The 24964-nt window shown below is 39.2% G+C and overlaps 1 protein-coding gene across 4 annotated transcripts in view; it reads left to right on the top strand.

Annotated features, from left to right (window-relative positions):
• Nucleotides 1-293: 293 nt before the first annotated feature.
• The window catches only part of nt5dc1.L (5'-nucleotidase domain containing 1), a 138955-nt gene continuing 114284 nt past the window's right edge, over nt 294-24964 (top strand). The window contains exons 1-7 of one of the 4 annotated variants that reach the window (XM_018261903.2): nt 294-455; nt 1647-2004; nt 4111-4202; nt 5741-5812; nt 7976-8085; nt 10145-10224; nt 18588-18669. In XM_018261903.2, the coding sequence (XP_018117392.1) occupies nt 1912-2004; nt 4111-4202; nt 5741-5812; nt 7976-8085; nt 10145-10224; nt 18588-18669 (529 nt within the window). In that variant the 5' untranslated portion in view covers nt 294-455; nt 1647-1911. 4 annotated transcript variants of the gene reach the window in all.

Below are 24964 nucleotides of genomic sequence, written 5' to 3'. Positions count from 1 at the left end.
CTAGCCTTACTATACACACTATCCTACAGTTATAGTTCCCTTTCCCATAAACTATCTTGCCTTACTATACACACTATCCCACAGTTACAGTTCCCTTCCCCATAAACCATCTTGTCTTACTATACACACTATCCCACAGTTACAGTCCAAATCCCTGTGACTATCTTGATTTACTATACACTATCCCACAGTTACACTACTCTTTACTGACAGATCCAAGCTCCCTGCTTCCTCACCACTATAAAGCTGCACATGCCTGCTGGCTCTGGCTTGACTTTAGATCTGTGACACATGCGCAGCAAAGAGCTTTTCCCAGACTTCCTAGTCAATCGAGAGGGAAAGCTCAGTTCACTAAAGGGGGTGGAGCTTCATGCAAGAAGAGGAAGTAGCTGCTCTGAGATGCAGCATTGAGCTTGTGTGTTAGAATCGGCACCAGGCTGAATGTAGGGAGAAAGGTATGTCATTCTGGGGGCTGTTTAGAGTCATTTGAGAGATAAAATAACAGGTTTACTTATTCTGTAAGCCATGCTGTATTCTTTGTCTGAATTCTGCTGTATATTTTGTAGCTTCATTCATTCCATATCAGCTTTACTGAACACATTCAGCTATATGTAATTTCCTGCTTCGAATACATTTTAATTGAGCCAGATCATCGCTGTATTACCTGCATTTTAAACATATTATTCATGCTATTTTTAAACATGCATGTAAATCAATGTATGTGAAAAAGCAATTCCTAAACAAAATGTAATTATCATGCAGTGCTGCTAGCGAAGAGATGTTTTTCTCACAAAATGTGACAGTATCCATCCTGACTGAGAGCACAAAGATCTTCACTAGCAGCACTGGGTGATCTATTTTGTGTAGGGCTTGCTTTATTGCATGCATTGTTTTATGTGCATATTTAAAGAGAGTGTGGTAATTCATGTAGCTGAAATTGCAGGACTGACTAAGTAAAGCTGATACTGTGTGTAGCGTGACTGAGGCTATAAACATGTGCAGTACAGTAGGCTAGAGAATAAAGAAGGGCTTATGAATGAGACTGTATGTTTGAAAAGTGAAGTAGGAGGGCCTCAGGGATGACGTTGCAAGGGGGAGGTCTGTGGGATGAGAGAGTAGGGCAGATAGAGAAGCATTAAGTCTGCAGCCCTTAAGAACCATGGAGGTAGACTGAAGCATGACATCACTTAGAGGAGGGGCCAGGGATGACATCACTTATAGGATTCATGAAGGATGATATCGCAGGGAGGAGGATGAATGGGGAAGCTGCGATCTGTCAAGGAAAAAGTAAGAGGAGATTGCATAACTGACATCGCTGGTAGGAGGGAAGAGGATGAATGGGGCAGGTATAAATGGTCACTTCCAAGTAAGAGGAGATCATGTAACTGTTACCAGTAGTGGGGGAGGCACAAAAATGATGCCTTAGCAATACAGAAATTTTAAAGGGGAGAGAGGGCAGGACATGCTTGGATTTGGCTCATAGATATGGACACAGAATGTTTACATATACTGAATTTAATGCCATTCATATTAGCTGCTGTTTTGGGGGATATGGTTTGAGACCCCAGATTCTGCCACTGTATTACACTATAAACCATGTGTCATGTCTGTGATATGGCTATAACAATGTGTGATGCACATTACAGGTGGATTTTCAGAAAGGCTTTCTTTTTATACAGTAACAATGACAACTCGCTGCGAGGCCTAAGCTGCAGCTGCTATATCCATTCAGAAGACTGCTGACATTGCCCAGTGAGCTACACTCATTGTCAGGGAGCTACCACCAAATACTGTGAAAAGAAACGGGAAAGCAGAGCACAGCCCAGTTCCGGTCAGGCACCACACACTGTGCTGTCAGTGCTGCCTATCTCCGCACACACTCAACAAGAACCCTGTGTCCAATCCCAAACAATGGCTAACTCATTCTGTCTCAGCCAGTGCGATGTCATTGGCTTTGACCTGGACCACACTCTGTGCCGTTACCAGCTGCAAGAATCCAACAAGGTAGGTGCAGCAGTGCATGGAGAGAGCTCCTGGTATGGCCCGCCATGTTTGGTTACATGTTTGTGCCTAGTGAGCAGCGTCCTGCCTTGCTAATCATACATTTAGGGGCACATTTACTAAGCTTGAGTGAAGGATTAGAATAAAAAATACTTTGAATTTCGAAGTATTTTTTTGGCTACTTCGACCATCGAATTGGCTACTTCGACTTTCGACTACGACTTCGAATCGAACGATTCGAACTAAAAATTGTTCGACTATTCGACCATTCGATAGTCGAAGTACTGTCTCTTTAAAAAAAACTTAGACCACCTACTTTGCCACCTAAAACCTACCGAGCACCAATGTTTACCTATGGGGAAGGTCCCCATAGGCTTTCCTAGCAATTTCTGATCGAAGGAAAATCGTTCGATCGATGGATTAAAATCCTTCGAATCCTTAATCGATTTTTCGATCGAGCGAATTGCGGTAATTCCTTCGACTTCGATATTCGAAGTTGAAGGATTTAACCCTCGATATTTGACCCATAGTAAATGTGCCCCTAAGACCCTGTAGCTTAGAGTTTCATCATTGCAGTCCACACTGGGAGGGACTTTCCAATTTGGGTGGGTTTATGTAATATAAAACACTAATTTGCCCAGGAGGAATAACCCTAGCAACCAATCAGCAGATAGAATTTACTGGTCACCTGCTTAAAAACAAACACCTTAGTGGTTGCTATGGGTTTCTGCTACTGGGCAAACTTAGTGCCTTTATCACGTAGGGGGATAGTATTGTTTTCTTTACTTTTTTACTGTTTTTCCAAAATCTGAGTTTAAAGTTGAATGTCATTGCTTCTGGTGTTTGAGTCTGGCAGCTCAGTAATTCAGGTGCGGATTCTAAACTGTTAAAATTTTGCAACATTTTGTTGACAAATTTCTCAGCAGCATCTCCGGAGTATTAGCAATTACAGTATTGTATCAATTCCAACAGCTGCCTGTAATGAAGCCCAGAAATTCTGCACAGCAGGGACAGAGATAAGAAATGTATCAACTAAATGTATCAATTTAGAACAGTGTCAGGGTCAATGACCCCCCCTCCCAGAGCTGCTTTAGAAGGTGAAAAATTACACTTTACACTTCAATATTAGAAAAACGATGATACATAGGAAATAGAAAGTAATTGGAAAAAAGTCGTTATTTCTGGTGATCTATCTGAAAAAAACTAGATGTTTGAAGGTGAACAACCCCTCTAAGGAGTAGTTTGCTATATCGTTAATGTGTTAGCATGTTATAGAATGTTCTATTTCTGTTCAGGCCATCTTCTATTCATCTTGCAGTCTGTCATTCTAAGCACAGCTTGGTTGCTTAGGTAAATTGGATCCTAGCAGGCTGAAATTCCAAATTGCAGAGCTGCTGAGCAAAAAGCCAGATACAAGAAACCTGTGGCTTAACCCTAGCGTGTTCAACCAGGCCTGCAATCAGATATAAAAATTCTTCATACAGAATGCTTAAGAGTAGAAGATTTAAAAAATCTATACAAATACAAAAAATACAACTGGTTTGGCATTAGCATGGATTTTCTTTACTAAAAGACTATTTGAAATATTGTTTCATTAGTGCACTGTGGTCAATAGCATTTCAGGAGCACTGTAGCTAACTGGTTTCCAACTAAAGAATTTTCTACCCATGTGGTATCAAATGAAGGGATACAGTAGTTTTTTCACAGCAAAGCATAAACTTTATGATGCTGCTAAAATCATATATTGCATTTAGTATGAAGTAAAAATCAAAGATTATAGTAACTTTCTGACTTTATGGTGACGAGACATAAATACAGTTTAAATATCCCTGATGTAAAACAATCAGTTCTATGTAAGAATTCCAAATCTGTACTGGCACTCTCCATACATACCTATCACTGGAGGTCTTTTTAACATTTTTAGGTTGGTTTGTGAAATTAAATCAGTAACAGCCTATCTGTTAGATCAGAAGATAACTTTGCTATGCATGTGTAACTGAATATTCTTTTTATTTCCTTTGTATCCATTGCTGTATGTTATGTTCCTAGGACTGTGTCATGTATTTAATTATTATGACTATAATTTTACCTTTTCTTTTGTTCTGTTAGCTAATTTATGAGAGTTTTGCTCAGTACTTGGTGACTGAAAAAGGTTACAGCGAAGAACTGCTGTGCGTTTCACCCGAGGAATGGGATTTTTGGTAATTTCTATCTTGATTGTATTTGATAACAATTATCATGCAAAGCACATTATGTACGTTATCCAAAATTTCCATTGCATAATTTATATGTAAGGATCAGTAGTCATCTGATTCTGATTTGTGAAGGTTTAGAATGTATGGAGCCCTTTGTCACCTACAGAAAATAGCCTTCTGCAGTCTTGCACAATTATGCCATTCCAAGTGGTTTGCAGGCAGTGACTCCCCGGATTTGATTTGCCATAACCAATAACGTTCTCTCAGTGCCATTACTGTCAGTGGTACACTTGCAGAACTCTGGACATTCTAGTAAATTCTTGCTGCAGCATCACATTTGAAACCTGCAATACCTGTCTTTTCCTGATCTATCTGTTCAGTACTCTTGGGGTGGAGGTTTATGCTAAATAAGGAAGTTATCGATTCAAGCTACAGTTTTCAGCTTCTGTGTTAGAAAAGACATCATACTCAATGTAGGAAGATAGGTATATCATTTTGGGGACTGTTAAGAGCCGTTTAAGGATTTTAAAATAAAATATTTACTTATGATCTTAGATAGCCTTAGCTATCTGAACAATGCTGGTAAAACATATCTCAAATTTTGTTTAATAAAATTGGCTGACATTAATCTGTTTTGATAACGCTACTCCTTGTACCTTTAAAGGAGAACTAAACCTTAGAGTTGAATATGGCTAGAAATGACATATTTTATATGCTGAACATACTGAACCCACCTAAAGGCTCAACATCTCTATAGTGGCAATGATCAGGTATTCAAAGTTGTCACATGAGTTTCCCATCATGGATTTTTTTAGGAGTGGCTGCAACATGAACTTGCTCAGTGTGCAGCTGTTGAGAAGCTAAGATTATGGTTGGCTCAAATTAACAAACAGAAAATGAAGTTTTCTATGTAATATAAGATGATGCTAGAGAGCTGATTATTAATTCTGATGCTAATTCTGCTGGTTTCTTAGCTGCCATGTACCAATAATCTGAAATATTCAATAATCTGCCTTGTATGGTGACATTTATATTAAATATATATTCAGTAACTGGCATGGTCATCTTCAGAGGCACAGCTCTTTAATCCTAAATGGCTGTGGTTGCCTTGGGCTGGTACATAAACCCAAAACATAATATGCAACATTTCTGCAACATGCACAGTACAGCGAAATAGCTGACTTTTGTTAAAATTCGGCTTTTCGTGTTACTATTCATGCCCACCTGCGCATAGATAGAAAACAGAAACCGTGGCGCTTGGTGGAAGAATCCCTGCCCGGTGCAGTTTCCTGCTAATAGGAGCACCAGCCCAAGGTATGAGGTAAGAAAATACAATAATTTGGGGGTGCCAAAAGTTAGCAATTTTCCTTTTCCTTTAAGTCTGGTCTTGCATTACATGCATGGGATCTATTATCTGGAATTACTAAGCTTAGTTACCATCAAGTACATGTAGCTTTTTTATTACAGAGAAAAGGAAAATAATTTTTAAAAAGTTTCAGTTCTTTGCTTACAATACTGTTGACTCATTTTCTTATTTGGTGTAGTTCAAAAGGGTTGGTTCTGGATTTGGAAGAGGGGAACTTTCTCAAGCTTGCTGCTGATGGCACTATACTCAGGTAAACATTTTTGGCAGTGCATGCTCTATGTTATTTGTCAAATGTAAAGATTTGTGATCTAAAATATTTTCAAAGAGAACACACATTTTGTGGATAATTATTAAAGTGTTTTTTTTTCATGCAGAAATAACACCAGAAAGGTAAAATAGTAAGCACTTTTACAGTTTTATGCACCCATTGCTAAATGATATGTTTTGTTAAGTAGAAAGTAGTAAACATCTATTGCAGGAATCAGTGTGTTAAAAAACATCATATTTGCAAATGCTAAAGCATAGTAACATTTTATTTCATCAACTTTAAAACACAGGAATAAACAGAATAGTGATTGTGGTATGTGCATAAGCTTGGACACCCTTTCACTTGTGATAGATCCCTGACCCTAATACCCGTTAGCCCTTAATTGCCATTAACCTCTATATGTAATAAAATCCACTAAATTTGCCTAGGAGTAGTAACCCATAGCAAATAATTAGATGTTTGCTTAACTTTTATGACATATAGAGATTTATTTTGAGACAATCCTGTTTCAATGTTTGTGGTTTTTGAGTTATTTAGCTTTTTATTGAGAAGCTTTCAAGTTTGCAATTTTAGTAATCTGGTTGCTAGGATCCAAATTACCCTAACAACCATGCATTTATTTGAATAAGAGACTGGAATATGAATAGGAAAGTGCCTGAACAGTAATAGGAGTAATAATAACACACAATAACAATACATTTTGTGGCCTTAGATGGGGTCAGTGCCCCCCATTTGAAACCTGGAAAGAGTCAGAAGAAGATGCCAAATTAAAAACTATCAAAAATAAGTATTGAAAAGTTTCTTAGAATTAGCCATTCCACAACATACTAAAAGTTCATTTAAAGGTGAGCCACCCCTTTACCATTGGAAAATTCATTATGTTATTTTAATACACTGATGCATGTGTTAGTTGTTTACTACTTTTCACTTACAAAATTAACTAGATTTGTGATCTGTCCAGGGGAGCAGATGCAGATTTGCATTCAACTGTATTTAAAATTCCCTATACATTACTTACATTTTTCCCAATCCTTACACAGGTAGGGAATGTGTGCATAGGCAACACAGACACTTTGCTTATTTATGTACAGGTAACCAAATGTCTACTGAGAAGTCTCCCCTCCCCTGATTGTTGAAGTCTTTCATCATGAAGTCCATGGAATATACACACTAACTCTTTAACTCTGATAATGGATCTTAGCTTCACAGATCGCAATTGTAGCAGATGAGAAAAATCTGGTTGGCAAGTGACCACATGATAGCTTCCCTGTCCACCATCTGTGTAGTGACTGGCAGCTTTTATGTGTACACATAACATTATTGATGCTCTCAATGCTACTCTTATATTGTTTTTGTATGTGTAAGAAAAATATTTTATTGTAGAATTTATTTAACAAGATGAATAGCACCCAGCCTTGCTCCACATGGTTGTCGCAACCATAGTGTGTAGAATACTATCTAACCTACTACAGAGGGTGCTGCATATCAATAAACAAAGACTAAACAAACATTACCTGAAAGGACTGCTGTTAAAAGCTACTTCCATCCCTTTCTTATTCTTGCTTGTTCAATGTATACATTCATTTATTCCACCACTGTGGAATATGTTTCTAAATCTGTGTTAATAGTAATAATCATAACTAATATTACTTTATTAATGTTACACAGATGTACTTGATTCTTCATATTCAAATGATGTATATAGATGCCCCTTGCTTTATCTACATTCATTTGATGCAGGGGCAGAAATTTGCCTGCATGTAGCCAACCTCCATTCCGAATTATAAGTACAGGCACCACATTCGGCTTATGTTAAAGGTGCTTTGAAACTAAATGCTCTATGAATATGGAAACTAATAAGCTATGTATACATTTTGACAGTGAACTGAATTTCTGAATGAATGTTGTGTTTTATACATAATCAGGAACAAATCATCTTTTGTTAATGTACCTTATTCACAAGAATTTGAATATTTGTTAGTTCATGTTGTGTCTTACTGCTCGTGCCTCTTATATAAGTGGCACAATGGACCATTTTTTAGGATAGCACAGTACCTTTTGCATCAGAACTTTTTTTATAATTACCATTAATGATTCTTTTTTACCTTTATTGACTATGTTCTATACCTGTACCTTACTGATTAGGGCAACGCATGGCACAAAGTCAATGACTGGAGAAGAAATTGCGGAAGTTTATGGAGAGAAGAGAGAGTGGAAACATTTTAATGCAATTAATGGAAGTTATGCACGTTCAGGTACTTAAACATAAATTAAATACATATATGATATCCCTTATTTGTAAAACCAATATGCAGAAATCTCAGAATAACAGAAAGGTCATCTTCCATAGAGTCAATTGTAAGCAATTATTTCAGATTGTTTAAAATTGTATCCTTTTCTCTGTATTATGAAACATTACCAGTACCTTGATTTAAGATGCATAAATTCATATTGGTGACAAAGCAATCCTAGTTTTCCTATTACAGAAAACTCCAGGTACCAAGAATTCTTTACAATAGATCCCATATTATTATATCTATATATATATATATATATATATATATATATATATATATATATATATATATATATATATATATATATATATATATATATATATATATATACATATATACATATATATAGGGGCATATGTTAATGAAAAAGAATGCTGTGTTGTCCATGGAGAAATCTTAATATGAGTATACTAGAAATCAGCTCTATTTGTACATATTAGATTTTTTTGGTAGTGGATGGCACAGTAGTGTCACTTTACCTTACCACACTTTACTACTACAGCTCTTTTTATTTTCTGTTGAAAATCAGATCCTTTCAGGATCCCATGCCCTGACTTTTAGCAGAGCATACAAAATAATACAAATTGCTAGTTTCAAAATAAATTATTTTGAATGTGTTCCCTTTATTTTCCACTAGGTGGAGCCATATTAACTCAACCTGTAAATTTTGCAAATCCAAATAATAGCAGTAGCGTCCATAGCAAGGACACCCAGCACTGTTTAATGGTACCTAAAAATGAGCCAAAGTTAAAACTCAGCTTCTAATGTCCTGGAGATTAAGGACACTTTATTCAACAAAGAGTGAGCAACATCATATTTTTTAGGGTCTCTTGGGGCCCAAAATAAGTTTTTGTTTACAGTGCTATAGCCTCAGGAGATTAGAGAAAGAATGCTTCTGGAACAAACAAATTCCATATTTTATTATGCGTCAGAAGAGTTTAAAAGCTAACTGCTGCTACTATCATGTACTATAAAACACTCCCCACACAAAGACCCAACAGGCTATCAGGTCTTAGTCCAATGACTCCCAAAATGGCATCCCTCCTGAAACAACATTGGGAGAAGCAATGTCACTTTCTGGCAAAGTAACATGGTGCTGGGGCAGTTGTCGAAAAAAGTTACTGCTGGGCATTTAAAGCCGTTAAGTCACCTTTTTAGCTTCTATTTTTATTAATATTGTATGCACACTGTTAGCTTTTAATACAGGTATGGGACCTGTTATCCAGAATGCTCGGGACCTGGGGCGTTCTGTATAACAGATTTTTCCGTAATTTGGATTTTCATACCTTAAGTCTACTAGAAAAGCATGTAAACATTAAATAAATCCAATAGGCTGCTTTTGCTTCCAATAAGGATGAATCATTTCTTAGTTTGGATTGAGTACAAGGTACTGTTTTAATATTATAGAGAAAAAGGAAATAGTTTTTAAAAATCTGGATTATTTATATAAAAAAGAGTCTATGGGAGACAGCCTTTCCATAATTCGGAGATTTCTACATAACGGGTTTCCAGATAACGGATCCCACACCTGTAATATAATAGATTCAGTTTCATGAAAGCAGTTTATTATATGATATACTGTAAAATAGATACTAAAGAGGATATGATTAGTTGTATTGTGAGTGTTGTTTATCTCTACCTCTCATGGTGTAAAATTAGGTAACCACAAGTAATATGAAGAAGCATTTCTCTTACTGGGCATGTCAGCTGAATTGCTGTGCTTTGTGGGTCATTATTCTTTGGTGCCACTGGCACACACAACAACACAGTTAAGCTTAGCAGCTTTAGCTAAAAGTAGTAAGAAACAAAAATAAATTAACATAAATTAAAATAAAAACCAATGAACAACTCTTCTGGTGAATGAGAAAGTAGCTTTATATCAGAATTAATGTGGGTGTAAATTAGTATCTGGACCCCAGTAACCATCTTTGGAATGGAGTTTTTGGGAACGGGCGGCAATAAATATGTTAATTTTTAACATAAACAGTTTATTGTATTTTATGTCTTTTTTTGACAGCTAAATATTACTTTTATGACAACCATTTTGATCTGCCTAGCGCACTCCTATGCGCAAAAATTGTGGATTGTATTGAAATGGTAAGTTGAAAATACTCCAATATAGTACCCTTTTTATGTGCCTTTAGTGGAATTAGGATAATTCATAAATAGGACAATTTTTTTCAAACACTGATAAATGTTACATTATTTGTATGACTGTTTGTAATGTTGGCAATGATATTAGGGCAAATGCCCAACACAGTGTGCAAAGTGCAAAGAAAGGCAGCCATATTTTTGTAATTTGCCCACGGAGTGGGGGCATTGTGCAAATAGCCACTGGTCTCTGCACTCTCTTGGGACTCTATGGGACTACATTTCCGGTATACTGAAGTGTGATTTGGAATTAGCCATTATTAAGTACATTTTAGTTTTTAAGGGAAGGAAACTTTTAAAATCATTTTTATATCATAAAGATATATCTGTATGACTACAGGAAATACTGTATTCTTGCTTGTAGAAAAAGTGAGTTAAACCTTTTTTTTAGGATAATACATTGCATTTACCAATGCTACTCTAAACTTATCTATACAATGCTGTATTGAACATTATTTTATATATTTTTTGCAATCATTGATTGAAAAGCTTAGTCTGATACTATGCTTCTTCTTTGATCTGTAATTTTCAGCAGAAATAAAGGTGAGCCTATAGGTCTCAACTAGACTACCATGGTCCAGACACCTGATATTGCTTTGTAATTGTGGGTTTGAGAAGAGCGCAATATTTATCGGGGTGTCCACAGGTGGACAGCAGGGTGTAAAGTACAAACAAATGGTGGATTGCACCAGTTTGCTGCACTTTGCACCCTGCCTTCCATTTTGTAAATTACCCTTTAAATCTTTCTGGTTTTTAAAATTATTCGCCTGTTTGCGGACTAAAAAAAAGGCATATATTTGCCCCAGTCCAGTTTGTTGCAGTTTTTATAACCAATTAGATATTTGCTTCCCAGTCCTTTACTTGGCATACCATTTATTTTTATCTTGTACATATAAAAATGATTTCTTTAAAGGGAAAGTCCTGTTCATGAAGTGTGTGTGATCATCCATCTTTTATTTCTTCTCTAAACACAGCCCCATCCAGACTATTCAGTGGAACATTATTAAATACTGACTCATAAGGTGCACTGTAAAGTTATCAAAGCATACATTCAAGGACAGCCTTCATTCTAGCAGTCAAGCGTTTATTTCTCTGTTTCTTTACTTTACAAAGTGCAAAGCATTCTGGAAGTTGTAGTTTGGCAACTTATGGGGACCTACGGTTAAGAAACAGGGGTATATTTATTGACAATGTTATATTTTAACAGGTTTTCTTTGTAGTTTTACTAATAATTTCTAATAATTACCATGGTAACTAAAATTTGAGACCTTTTGATAATTGGCCATAACTGTGTTGCTACTATTTTGGCCGATGTATCTTGCAACTGTTTGTTCTGTTTGTGCAAGTAAAATACAGCAGAACCCCCATTTTACATTTTTTTTCAGGGGACCAGGAAAAATGGGAAATGTAGAATATATTGTGTATATATTGTGTATAATGTAGTATATATTGGTGGGATCACAAAAAACAGTGTAAAATGCAGTAAATTTAAAATCGGAAAAATTGAGATTTCACTGTATTTATTTTCTGAAGACAGTCAGAACATATGCAGTAGTACCCTTAACTCCACCCAAAACCATGTTATATTCCTGTCCTTGAAAAATGTAATTTGTGCGTTTAATTATGTGCAATTTGCAATGGGATTAAATTACACAAATCAATCTTCTAAATTTTGGAAAAGCATATAAAAGTAAAATATGCCCAATTTAGTAAAGATACAGTACATGGAGTACAGTGAGATGATGATCATTCCATGCTACCACGTCTCCTTTTGTACCAAACAACTGCAGGGTCCCAAAGCTGGTATATTTGTCACGGGTTACAATTTCCTAATACATTCCATGTGCAAGAGTACCTCCTTGTGATCCTACAGCTCATGAACATAGTATCAAACTATCTTGTAAATTTATGAGGTCTCCTTGCCTCAATCCAGATACTCCCTATGCCTCTTTCATTGGGGCCTCCTACCCCAGACTCTAGGCCATGTACTCCTACCTTTACTGAAGGTTTACAAAAAAATATTGTGATTTCCTTTCTCTTCTGTATACTTTGGAATCATCATTGGACACCATTGGGATTGTCTTAGCAATCATACTGTTCTTCCTCAAAGAAACATGCTCCTATGGGGAACTAGCATAAGGGGCTGGTATTTATTACACAACTGTCAATATCACTATATCCTTAAGTGTCATAAATTAACTATTTTATTCACATTTGTTAATTGATATGATGGAGCTGTCAGGGCCCGAAGGCTCTGTTGTAGTGTGGACCAAGGAGGAGACAATAACACCAAGTTCGCGGTACAAAAGGATTTATCAGAAGAATAGTCGTAATCAGGCAAATGGTCAATACAGGCGGCAAGGATCAGAATCGATGAAACAGGCAAGAAGTTGGTACACGGTTTGCAGAATATCAAGAAATCACACCCAGGAACTATACAAGATAGACCTATAATTGGGCAAGGACAGAAAGGGCACTTGGGATTAAATAGTCCAAAAGTTGGCGCCAAACTTGACGCATTGACGTCATGACGCAGACGCCGACGTCCACACGTTGGCGTCCTGACGCCGGCGCACATTCTGACGCCAGCGTCCATTCCGTCGCCGGCGACCAATCCTGGGGCGACACGTTTCTGACGCCGTCATATTACGACCAGGAAGACCCGCATGGTGGAGCAGGAGGTCGCCATCTTGGATGTCCCGTGGGGTAAGTTCTTTACTTTCCATTACAGTACCCCCCTCCTCAGGGGGGGCCTCAGGACCACCGAGGCTAGGAGAAGAAGGAAAAAGTTTGTGGAACTTACGAACCAGGACAGGTGCATGAACGTCCGAGCTTTTCACCCAAGAACACTCCTCTGGACCGAACCCCTTCCACTCGATAAGATATTGAAGAGAGCCTCGGGAAATACGAGAGTCCAAGATCCTTTTGACTTCAAATTCCTTGTGATCGTCAACCAAAACAGGAGCTGGAGAGGAAGAAGAAGAGGGGCAAGACATAGCAGGTTTAAGCAGGGAAACATGAAAAACATTAGGTATCCGCAGCTCAGGAGGAAGTTGAAGACGAACAGCCACAGGGTTGATGATTTCGATGATAGGGAAGGGGCCGATGAATTTAGGACCAAGCTTGGGTGTAGGGATCTTGAGACGAATGTTGCGTGTGGAAAGAAAAACTTTATCACCAGGACTGTATGGAGGGGAAGAAATCCTTCTTTTATCAGCAAACTTTTTCTGCACCAGGGAACTCTTCTCTAAGTTTGCAGCAGTAGCATGCCAAATAGCCAACATGTGAGCAGCTTGGTCATTGGCTGCAGGCACATTGGTAAGAAGAAAATCTTGGGAAAAAGCCAAAGGATTGAGACCATAAACACAGAAGAAAGGAGACTTTTGGGAAGAAGAATGCAGAGCGTTGTTGTGGGCAAATTCAGCCCAGGGAAGAAGATCCGACCAATCATCCTGGCACAAGGACACATGACAACGAAGAAACTGTTCCAAAGCCTGATTGACCCGTTCTGCGGCTCCATTAGACTGTGGGTGGTAGGCAGAAGAAAATTGAAGGGAAATGTTAAGAGCTTTGCAAAGAGATCTCCAGAACTTGGAAATAAACTGGGAACCCCGATCAGACACAATCTCGGCAGGAAACCCATGGAGACGAAATATGCGTTTGATGAAAAGTTCAGAGAGTTCGGGAGCAGAAGGCAGTTTCCGAAGGGGCGTGAAGTGAGCCATTTTGCTGAATCTGTCGATCACCACCCAGATGACAGTGTGACCAGACGAAACAGGGAGATCGACAATGAAATCCATCGCCAAGTGAGTGCAAGGTCGAGATGGAATGGGAAGTGGCAAGAGTAAACCCTTGGGGGGGGGAATGTCCGGACTTGGAAACAGCACAAGTGGAACAGGACAAAACGAAGTCTTTGACATCTTTCCTTAGGGTCGGCCACCAGACCAAACGAGACAGGAGCTCGGTTGTCTTCTTAACCCCTGGATGACCGGCCTGTTTGGAACTGTGAGCTTGGGATAAAATGTCATGACGAAATTCCAGAGGGACAAAGGCAACACCAAGAGGAGTCTCTACAGGAGCCGAAGACTGAGCAGAAAGTAACTGAGAGGCACATGAGGGAAACAAGGCAGCAATAATCTTGGTAGAGGGCACAATGGGTACAGGATCTTCGGGGCAGGAATCCTCAGGAGCAAAGCTTCTGGACAGAGCGTCAGCCTTTGTGTTTCTGGAGCCAGGACGAAAGGTAATAATAAAATTAAAACGAGAAAAGAAAAGTGCCCACCTGGCTTGTCGGGGATTGAGGCGCTTGAGGGATTGGATAAATTCAAGGTTCTTGTGGTCGGTAAAGATTGTCACCGGAATAGAAGTACCCTCAAGCAAATGTCTCCATTCTTCCAAGGCCAACTTAACGGCAAGTAGCTCCCGATTGCCTACATCATAGTTCTGCTCAGGGGAAGAAAATTTTTTGGAGAAAAAGGCACAAGGGTGGAGTTTACCATCAGAAGAAGATCTTTGAGATAGAACTGCTCCAGCTCCTACATCAGAGGCATCGACTTCAATGAAGAAAGGTTGAAGGGGTTCAGGGTGTCTGAGAATTGGAGCAGAAGAAAAGGCTTCCTTGAGGGTCTTGAAGGCTTCGAGAGCTTGAGGAGGCCAGTGTTGAGGTTTGTTCCCTTTACGGATCAGGGCAAGGATTGGATGGATCTTGGAAGAAAAGTTTTTGATAAATTGTCTATAATAGTTGGCGAAGCCAATAAATCTCTGAACTGCCTTGACGCTGGTAGGAAGGGGCCAATCCAAAATTGCAGAAACTTTGGCGGGGTCCATCTTAAAACCTTGTGGAGAAATGATGTAGCCAAGAAAAGGAATGGAAGAAACTTCGAAGGTGCATTTTTCCAATTTGGCAAAAAGATTGTTTTTCCTCAACCTGGAAAGAACTTCACGTACTTGGCAACGATGATCAAAAAGGTTTTTGGAAAAAATAAGAATGTCGTCTAAGTACACGACCACACACTGTCCCAAAAGATCACGAAAAATGTCATTGACCAATTCTTGGAAGACTGCAGGAGCATTGCAAAGACCGAAAGGCATGACGAGATACTCGTAATGGCTATCACGAGTATTAAAAGCGGTCTTCCATTCGTCTCCCTCACGAATCCGAATAAGATTGTAGGCCCCTCGTAGATCCAGCTTAGTGAAGAAACTAGCCCCCTTGAGTTGATCAAAAAGTTCAGAGATGAGAGGAAGAGGATATCTGTTCTTTACGGTGATTTTATTTAACCCCCTGTAGTCAATGCAGGGCCGTAGACTACCGTCTTTCTTTTCAACAAAGAAGAACCCTGCTCCGGCAGGGGAGGTAGAAGGACGAATAAATCCTCTCTGAAGATTCTCCTGGATATAGGACTTCATAGCAGAAGTTTCGGAGGGAGAAAGCGGATAAGTGCGGCCTCGGGGAGGCATGGAGCCGGGTAAAAGTTCGATAGGACAATCATAGGGACGATGAGGTGGGAGAGTCTCAGCGGACTTCTTATCAAAGACATCGGAAAAGGCTTGGTACACAGGAGGGAGAGAAGAACTTGAAGATACTGAAGAAACTTTGACAACAGGAACAGCAGGTAAACAGTTGTGTATACAAAATGGACTCCAACGGGAAATTTGAGAAAAAGACCAGTCAATGACCGGATTATGAACACACAGCCAAGGCAGTCCCAGGACAACGGGAGTTGAAGGGCAGTCGATAAGAAGAAAAGACAGTCTTTCCAAATGCATAGTGCCCACTTTGAAGGAGAGTTCTTGAGTAGACTGTGAGATGATGGCAGAAGAAAGGGGACGATCATCAATCGCCAGGACTCGAAGAGGAGTTGCCAAGGGTTGGAGCGGAATGGTATGATTAACAGCAAAGGCACGATCCATGAAGTTGCCAGCAGCACCAGAATCGAGGAAAGCCTGAGAGGAGATCTTCTTGGAGCCGAACTGGATTTGGACAGGAAGAAGAAAGCGTTGAGCAGAGGAATGGGGAGGAGAACAAATTCCACCCAGGTAAGTCTCCCCAAGCTTACCTAGGTTTTGGAGTTTCCCGGCTTCACTGGGCATTCCAGGGCGAAGTGGGCTTTTCCCCCACAGTAGAGGCATAACCCAGCGGCCCTTCTCCGGAGCTTCTCCTGTTCGGAAAGGCGTGCCCGCCCGATCTGCATTGGTTCTTCAGGTGGTAAAGAAGAGGTAGCAGGTGCCGCAGGAGGAGGAAGGTTGGAAGCCGGACTGGGAAGTAAGGGTCTTTGGAAGCGTGGCGCCAGGGTGGGTTGGTACCTGGAAAACTTCCTAGCACGCTCTCTGTCAAGTTCGACCTGGAACTCCCTCTGTCGGGTGTCAACCTTCACAGCCAACGCAACAAGGTCCTCCCATCGGGAAGGAATCTCACAAGAAACAAGATCGTTCTTGATGCGCATCGCCAGGCCGTTGTAGAAGGCAGCATGGCAGCAATGGTCATTATTCCACGAAGTTTCTGCCACGAGGGTTCGGAATTCGATGGCATATTCCGGAACAGAACGAGTGCCTTGCTGCAGCTGGAATAAACGAGCCGAGGCAGAAGTAGCCCGACCAGGAGCATCGAAGACTGTGCGAAGATCCTGGATGAAGGCCTTGGCATCATCGATTACCGGATCTTCCTTCTCCCAAAGGGCAGAAGCCCACTCCAGAGCTTTCCCTTGCAGGCGGGTAATAATATAGCCCACTTTAGCTCGCTCCGAGACAAACTGACCTGGAAGCAGGGCGAATTGGATCTCACACTGGTTGATGAAACCACGGCATGATTCCGGATCACCGCTATACAGAGGAGGTGCAGGGATGCCAGGCTCGGAAACCTGGAGCGGAGTTGCAGGAACCGGCATAGGGACTGGAGCCACAGGAGATAAAGCAGATAATTTCTCCAGGATTGCTTCAAGTGCCTGGCCGAAGTGGGTTTGCTGGGCTTCATAGGTGTGCATACGGGAAGCCAATCCACGAACGGCTCTGCCGACATCAGTAGGAACTTGGGGCTCCTCAGAGGGGTCCATGGCCCAATTATACCGTCAGGGCCCGAAGGCTCTGTTGTAGTGTGGACCAAGGAGGAGACAATAACACCAATTTCGCGGTACAAAAGGATTTATCAGAAGAATAGTCGTAATCAGGCAAATGGTCAATACAGGCGGCAAGGATCAGAATCGATGAAACAGGCAAGAAGTCGGTACACGGTTTGCAGAATATCAAGAAATCACACCCAGGAACTATACAAGATAGACCTATAATTGGGCAAGGACAGAAAGGGCACTTGGGATTAAATAGTCCAAAAGTTGGCGCCAAACTTGACGCATTGACGTCATGACGCCGGCGTCCACGCGTTGGCGTCCTGACGCCGGCGCACATTCTGACGCCGTCATATTACGACCAGGAAGAGCCGCATGGTGGAGCAGGAGGTCGCCATCTTGGATGTCCCGTGGGGTAAGTTCTTTACTTTCCATTACAGGAGCATCTTGGTGCAGACTTACCTTTCAAGAGATCTGGAAATTATATACATCGTTCTTAAATATTACACGATTCCCCTGTCATGGGAACATTTTTTTCCCAAACACATCAGTTACTAGAGCTGCTCCAGCAGAATTCTGCATTATAATCCATTTTTCGAAAGAGCAAACATATTTTTTTATATTTAATTTTGAAATCTGACATGGGGCTAGACATATTGTCAGTTTGCCAGCTGCCCCCAGTCATGTGACTTGTGCTCTGATAAACTTCTCTTTACTCTGTACTGTAAGTTGGAGTGATATTACCCCCTCCCTTTCACCCCCCCCCAGCAGCCTAACAACAGAACAATGGGAAGGTAACAAGATAGCAGCTCTCTAACACAAGATAACAGTTGCCTGGTAGATCTAAGAACAACACTCAGTAGTAAAATCCAGGTCCCACTGTGACACATTCGGTTACATTGAGTAGGAGTAACAACAGCCTGCCAGAAAGCAGTTCCATCCTAAAGTGCTGGCTCTTTCTGAACGCACACAAACAGGCAAAATTACCTGCGATGGCTGCCTGCACACCAATATTACAACTAAAAAAAATACACTTGCTGGTTCAGGAATTACATTTTATATTGTAAAGTTAATTATTTACAGTGTAAATAGTGTAATTTAGAAATAAAAACGACATCATAAAAATCATGACAGAATCCCTTTAAGATAGCGGCACAACAGAATCAGTCAGAAAACTGATGTATTTTACAAGTTTTCTTATACAAGTATACATCACATCATAATTATTATTATTTTCCAAATTCACAGACTGAGGGTCAGAAGAAGTATGATTTTTGGAAAGACATTGTTTCTGCTATTGAACACAATTATAAGACTACAGCTTTTAAAGGTGAGTGTCCAAAAATATGTTTAAAGCCTTTTTGTATTGTCACTTCCTTTTGGTAGGTCCCTAAATTTGTAATGTGTTGCACGAAATATTTGGTTTTAAAGTATAAACTATATTAATGCATTATTATAATTGTCATTGTAATAGTTTCTTTCAAATATAAGTAAATGGTGAGGTTTTGTATCTTTTGTTTTCCACAATTTTCATATTTTAAAACTTCACTTTAGCCTTAATTTGTAGGAATGTTCTATACAATCTGAGTCCTGCAGACAATAGGAAAACTAACCTTCATTTTAACATTGCAAAGGGGTTAATACTGTAGATCATTTTTATAGCAGTAATAATGACAGAGCAAATAGTATAGTTTAAAGTAAGAATTGTGGTGCAAAAATGCTTTTCTCTGCAGACAGTCTACAGACCCTTTTGCCAGAAGGTGGATAATATTTGGGAAGACAGAAGTTAGCCGGAAAAAGGGTGTTCTAATTGTACTGTTCTCCCTCAGGGAAAATGGGCTTACAAAATAAAGCTAGCACCCCAGTACACTCTTTTGCGTTTGTTTATGTACAGATATATATATATATATATATATATATATATATATATATATATATATATATATATATATATATATATATATATATATATATACTGTACAAGAAGATCCGCACTCTCAGGAATTATAAAGAGGTAAAGAAAAATATTTTACTCTTTATAAGTCCTGAGAGTGCAGATCTTCTTGCAGCAGTTATAGATAATTAATTGGTTCTGCACCCAGACATATTTCCAATTCATTTTTAATTTGGGACAAGTTTTATATGCTTAATATAAACAATACCTGGTATTCTAAATGTGATTGAAACAGAGGATTTTAATTTGGCTATAGTTCTGATTTAAAGCCTTTGCAGTGTGGCATTGTATATTCTTATCCTGTCCTGTGGTCTTTAGTGAACTGTGCATTATATAGTGAATAAAGTACCCCCTCTTGTAAATTATAAGGATATTATAAGTTACCGAGGAGTTTCATGACCATATAAAAACACAAGGCCGAAGGCCGAGTGTTTTTATACAGGTCATGGAACTCCAAGGTAACTTATAATATCCTCATAATTTGCAACTGGGGTACTTTATTTATTATAATACACAAATTTCAGTGAGTCATGTGACAGAAATGACATCTGAACTCACCGTTTATAACTGATGACATCAGAACTCACCGTATATAATTTACAAGATATTCATGGCTTTTGTGTATTATAAAGGTATACGTGTGGTGTTTTGGAGGATTTGCAATGCAATTACAGCAATATTTTATCGGTTTGTGGAAAGTTCTTTGACTAAAATGTTTGGGAAATTAGTTTTACATGCATTTACTAAAACTTAGGGGCAAATTCACTAAGATGCGAAGTTGCGCCAGGCGCAACTTCGCCGCACTTCGCCAGGCGTAGTTTCGCCAGGGTTCCGCAAATTCACTAAAATCCGAAGTTGCGCACAGGGGTAGCGTAAGGTTGCGAAGTTGCGCTAGCGTTGATTCGCTATATAAAGCGAAGTTACGCTAGCGAAGGCTAATTTGCATACGGCACGAAATTCAAATTTCAATGGAGGAACACGTATCTGCACTACAAATGCCTAGAAAACCTTCAAATCAGCAAATAAAAATTTTATTTTGCCCTACACATGTGCCCACTGTCTAGGTAAGTTGCCATGAGTCAGGAAATGTAGGGGGGAGGAAGGGCAGCCCCAAAAAAATTTAGATCTTTTTCAGCCTATCAGCCATCATGTAGAAAACACGCCAGCGTTTTTTTGGGACTTAGAAAAAAAATTGACTTTTTTTTTAAACAATCCCTATCTACTCTATTGCGCTTCGCCAGGTCTGAGGTGGCGAAGGAAGTCTATCGTAAAAGGTAGCGTTCAGTACACTGCGCAAGTTAGTGAATTTGCGTAGTTTCGTCGCTAGCGAAGATTCGCCTGGCGTAAGTTTGCGAAGTAACACTAGCGAAACTACGCCAGCGTTCGTTAGTGAATTTGCGCAGTAGCGAAAAATGCCAAACGCTAGCGAATTAACGCTAGCGTTCGGCGCTTCGCGGCTTAGTGAATTTGCCCCATAGCGTCTGACAGAACAACCAACTGGTCAACTACATTTCTGGACTTTCCAGTTGTTACTAGGTCTACCATCTTTATTATTATGCCTCTAAATGTTAGCCTATCCAACTGAGGAAGAAGTTTTTTTTGTAAACTCTACACGTATTTTAAGAAGCACTTCTTTCCTTATGAAATTTTTCCTACTGAAAACTTACCTATTGGTTGAGAGTTGGGAATGAACAGGGAAGCCTTGGGTGAGCATGAAGTAAGTGAAAAGCCTGATAATTCTAGCTTTATGAAGTAGAGGAAAAATGTTCAGATTTCCAGTACAGAACAGTGCTTTGTAAACTGTCTGGTGCTTAGTGGCACATTCACTTTATTTTAGTTGGGCTGTGATCTAACACTTCTATTCTAAAAGAACCACATTTGTTCCAAACATTCTAAAATAGTATTGCTCCCTCAGTGTAGCTTGTAACACACAGAGTTCTGATGCTGCCTAAAAAAACAGGCAAGTAACTGGATTTGTATATGACAGCAAGCAGCTAGTTGGAAGAGGCAATGAGACAGACCATAAGCACGCATTGTAATAAGAAAAAAAGACTTGCCAATTTCTTTGCAAAGTTTAGCATAAGAAGCTTAGTCTCAACTGATTTACTGCATTAAAGATAAGTGCCACTGCACCTTTTGGAATTTTGTTGTCCTTGTATAGCCCCAGAGTATTATAGTTGCCTGTTTTTTAAAGGGATCCTGTCATCGGAAAACATGTTTTTTTTTCAAAATGCATTAATTAATAGTGCTACTCCAGCAGAATTCTGCACTGAAATCCATTTCTCAAAAGAGCAAACAGATTTTTTTATATTCAATTTTGAAATCTGACATGGGGCTAGACATTTTGTCAATTTCCCAGCTGCCCCTGGTCATGTGACTTGTGCCTGCACTTTAGGAGAGAAATTCTTTCTGGCAGGCTGCTGTTTTTCCTTCTCAATGTAACTGGATGTGTCTCAGTGAGACATGGGTTTTTACTATTGAGTGTTGTTCTTAGATCTACCAGGCAGCTGTTATCTTGTGTTAGGTTGCTGCTGGATACCTTCCCATTGTTCTGTTGTTAGGCTGCTGGGGGGAAAAGGGAGGGGGTGATATGACTCCAACTTGCAGTAAAGAGTGATTGAAGTTTATCAGAGCACAAGTCACATGACTTGGGACAGCTGGGAAATTGACAATATTAAATTTTTTTTCCCCATGACATTATCCCTTTAAATTCTGGTGTATTTAGTCAATATAAACCTGGAGAACAATACAGCTGGCAAGATGCTAAAATACATGTCAGATGGGTGTCTGGACAGGTTAAAGTGTTTAGTTTTCCAGTCAATTTATGGGCTCTATTATCTGCAATGCTTGGGACCTTGGATTTTCCAAAATAGTTTTTCTGTAATTTAGATGCATATAGTATACTAAAAACATTTAAATACTGAATAAACCTAATGCAATTGTTATGCAACCAAGACTTTATTAGGCACGGTTAAACAGGTTAGCAGTGGCAGACCAAAGCCAATTGACCAGCAATTTTCAGTTACACAATATATACTACTTCAGATGATTCTTTCCAATCCTCTCGCACACATAGTGTTGCTCTCATAAAGCCTCCAGGACCCCTGTCATATGGAAATTCATTGGCATAGTGCCATTGGTATTGAGGGGGGGCCTCCTCTTTCCACAAACTGTACCTCTGCTTCTATACTGTGTCCAGCATACAGTGCCGAAGCTTCTCCCGAGCTGTCTCACTACAGCTTTACTAGGCTGCCACAAGTCTTACACTCTCTCAATCCCTAACGCGTGCATAATCACTCAGTGTTTCCACCCCAATGTCTTACTCCAAAAGGAAAGGAGGCTGCCCTTGCTGGTAACCCTAACTACCTCTCACTACTAGAGTGAGCTGGTAACAATCTCCTCTCTCTCTCTCTCTGGTCTGGTCCTAGCAAGGCACAGGTTCCTACTTGGTGGGACTCGGTAATGTCTGAATTTTCTGCTGATGTTCTTAGGCCAAAGAGGAAGTGCTTCGCTCCAGCACTTCTCCTGCAGGGGACTTCTCCTAAGGCCAACCTTAAGGGTTGATGCCTCTTCTAAACTGCACTGAATATTGCCTCTAACTTATTTACATATGAAATAAATCTTTATTCCACCACCATACGAGTGTATTGGTTATAGTAGGTAGAGATTTATAATTCTGAAGAGAACTAATGCTTAACTAGAGAATTAGGGCAGAAATATACATTATGTTTTGGGCTTCTGTACCAGCCCGAGGCAACCACAACTCTAGCACTGAAAATCTGCCCCCATCTTATTTTCTGCTAATTCACTGCAAATGCTCTGTGCTGCCAATTCATAGTATACTAATTATATATATCATATAAATGTCACAATATAAGGTTGATTAGTAAATAATTCAGATTATTGGTATATGACAGTTCAGGAACCAGCACAATTAGCATTGGAATTTAATAATCAGCCCTGTAGCATCAACTTATATGACAGACAAACCTAATTTTCTGCTTGATGATTTGATGATGACCCCTAAGCTTAGCTTCTTAGCAGCTGCTCAGAGAACTTTGAGCATTTGTGTATCTCACACTCCTAACAAAAATCAAGATGTTAAACTCCTGTGACAACTTTGAAGTCCTCGGCCATTTCAACCTTAGACATTCTGAACCTTTTGGCTGGTTTAATAATTTCAGTATATAAAATGTTAATTTTTAGGGGTTAGTTCTCCTAAAGTACAAATATTAAGTGAAAGTACAAACACAGGCTAGTTAGACCTATGGCCCATCATCTGGCAAAGCCAAGAATTCATTAAGCATTTGCTTTTTTTAATTCTCCACGTAATTATTTGTTTTTTCTTTATTGCTGTTATAGACTTGACTCTCTTACACTTTATAATGTCTTAAGTGACAGAGAGCATATTGATAATATTTGACTGACAAAAGTTGCCACTTGAGGCATTCCTTTATAAATTTGCAAATTACATAAATCGCAGGAAACGTTGCAATTTTATGTCTAAATATGTATATTTATGGGTGCACACACCCATTTAATTGCATCCAGAATTAACTATTTCAATATGTGCCCGTACAGGTATGGACTACTGTATTTGTAAACCTGTTATCCAGAAAGCTCCAAATTATGGGAAGATCATCTCCCATAGACTCAAGTTTAAGAAAATAATTCTTAATTTTCAAAATTGATTTCCTATTTCAATGTAACAATAAGACAATGCCTTTTACTTGATCCTATGTAAGCTGCATGAATCAATATTCGTGGCATAACAATCCTGTTGGGTTCACTTAAAGTTTAAAAGACACTTAGCAGACTTTTGGTGATCGAAATTATGGAAAGATCCTTTATCCAGAAAACCCCAGGCCCCAAGCACTCTGGGTAATAGATCTTATCCTGCACTAAAAACCATCTAAATCCCTCATCTAGGAAAAACTTTTACTGTATGACGCAAGATAACCTATATAAGACCTATACAAGAGTTATCTACAAAGTGGAAGAAAGGCTAGCCATGACAATTTTGTGTCTTACCTGTGATATTAGTAGAAGTTGGATGGCTGGAGCAAGATTGTGGGAAAAATGCCAAATGGATCTGTACATTGGTACCAGTCTTTTTTGTCTGCTTTCTAAATCAACTTTTGGTTATATATGTACCGGTCTATTTTTGGGCAACATTTTCAACAAAGTATGTTTATTTAAAAAAAAAAAAAAAAAAAAAATTAAGAAAAAAAAGGTTGTACTTTAGTGCTGGTTAGAGTCTGGTACCAAGCTTTTCATAAGAGGTGACTGGATGCAGGTCTTTAGGGTAGACATTGGGTTCAGATCAGACTGCATCAAGTGCTTTGTAATTGAGCACTTGTAGCAGGGGATTTTGTAAATAACCTCTATCTTTTGGGCTTCTTTGCCAGACTAAGGCCAATACAGTTCTTTAACAGTGATGATCTGTTCTTCTGAAGTTGCCATCCTTTTTACTGTAGTTTCACATTGTATGCCCTGAATTGCTTTCACTGTGCATAAGGGCAGACTAACAATACACAGTAGTACCCCGCTGTATTGGAAGCTGATGGGGGACAATATCTTTAATTGTACTCTATGCACTAAAACAGTTGAACTTCCGCTTAAAAAAGCCTTTGTAAAACACATGAACAAAAATGCCTCTGATATATATATA

Source organism: Xenopus laevis, chromosome 5L (genome assembly GCF_017654675.1).
Source record: "Xenopus laevis strain J_2021 chromosome 5L, Xenopus_laevis_v10.1, whole genome shotgun sequence".
NCBI lineage: Eukaryota > Metazoa > Chordata > Amphibia > Anura > Pipidae > Xenopus > Xenopus laevis.
Note: the sequence above shows the minus strand (reverse complement) of the source record. Positions and strands in the feature narration are given on the sequence as shown.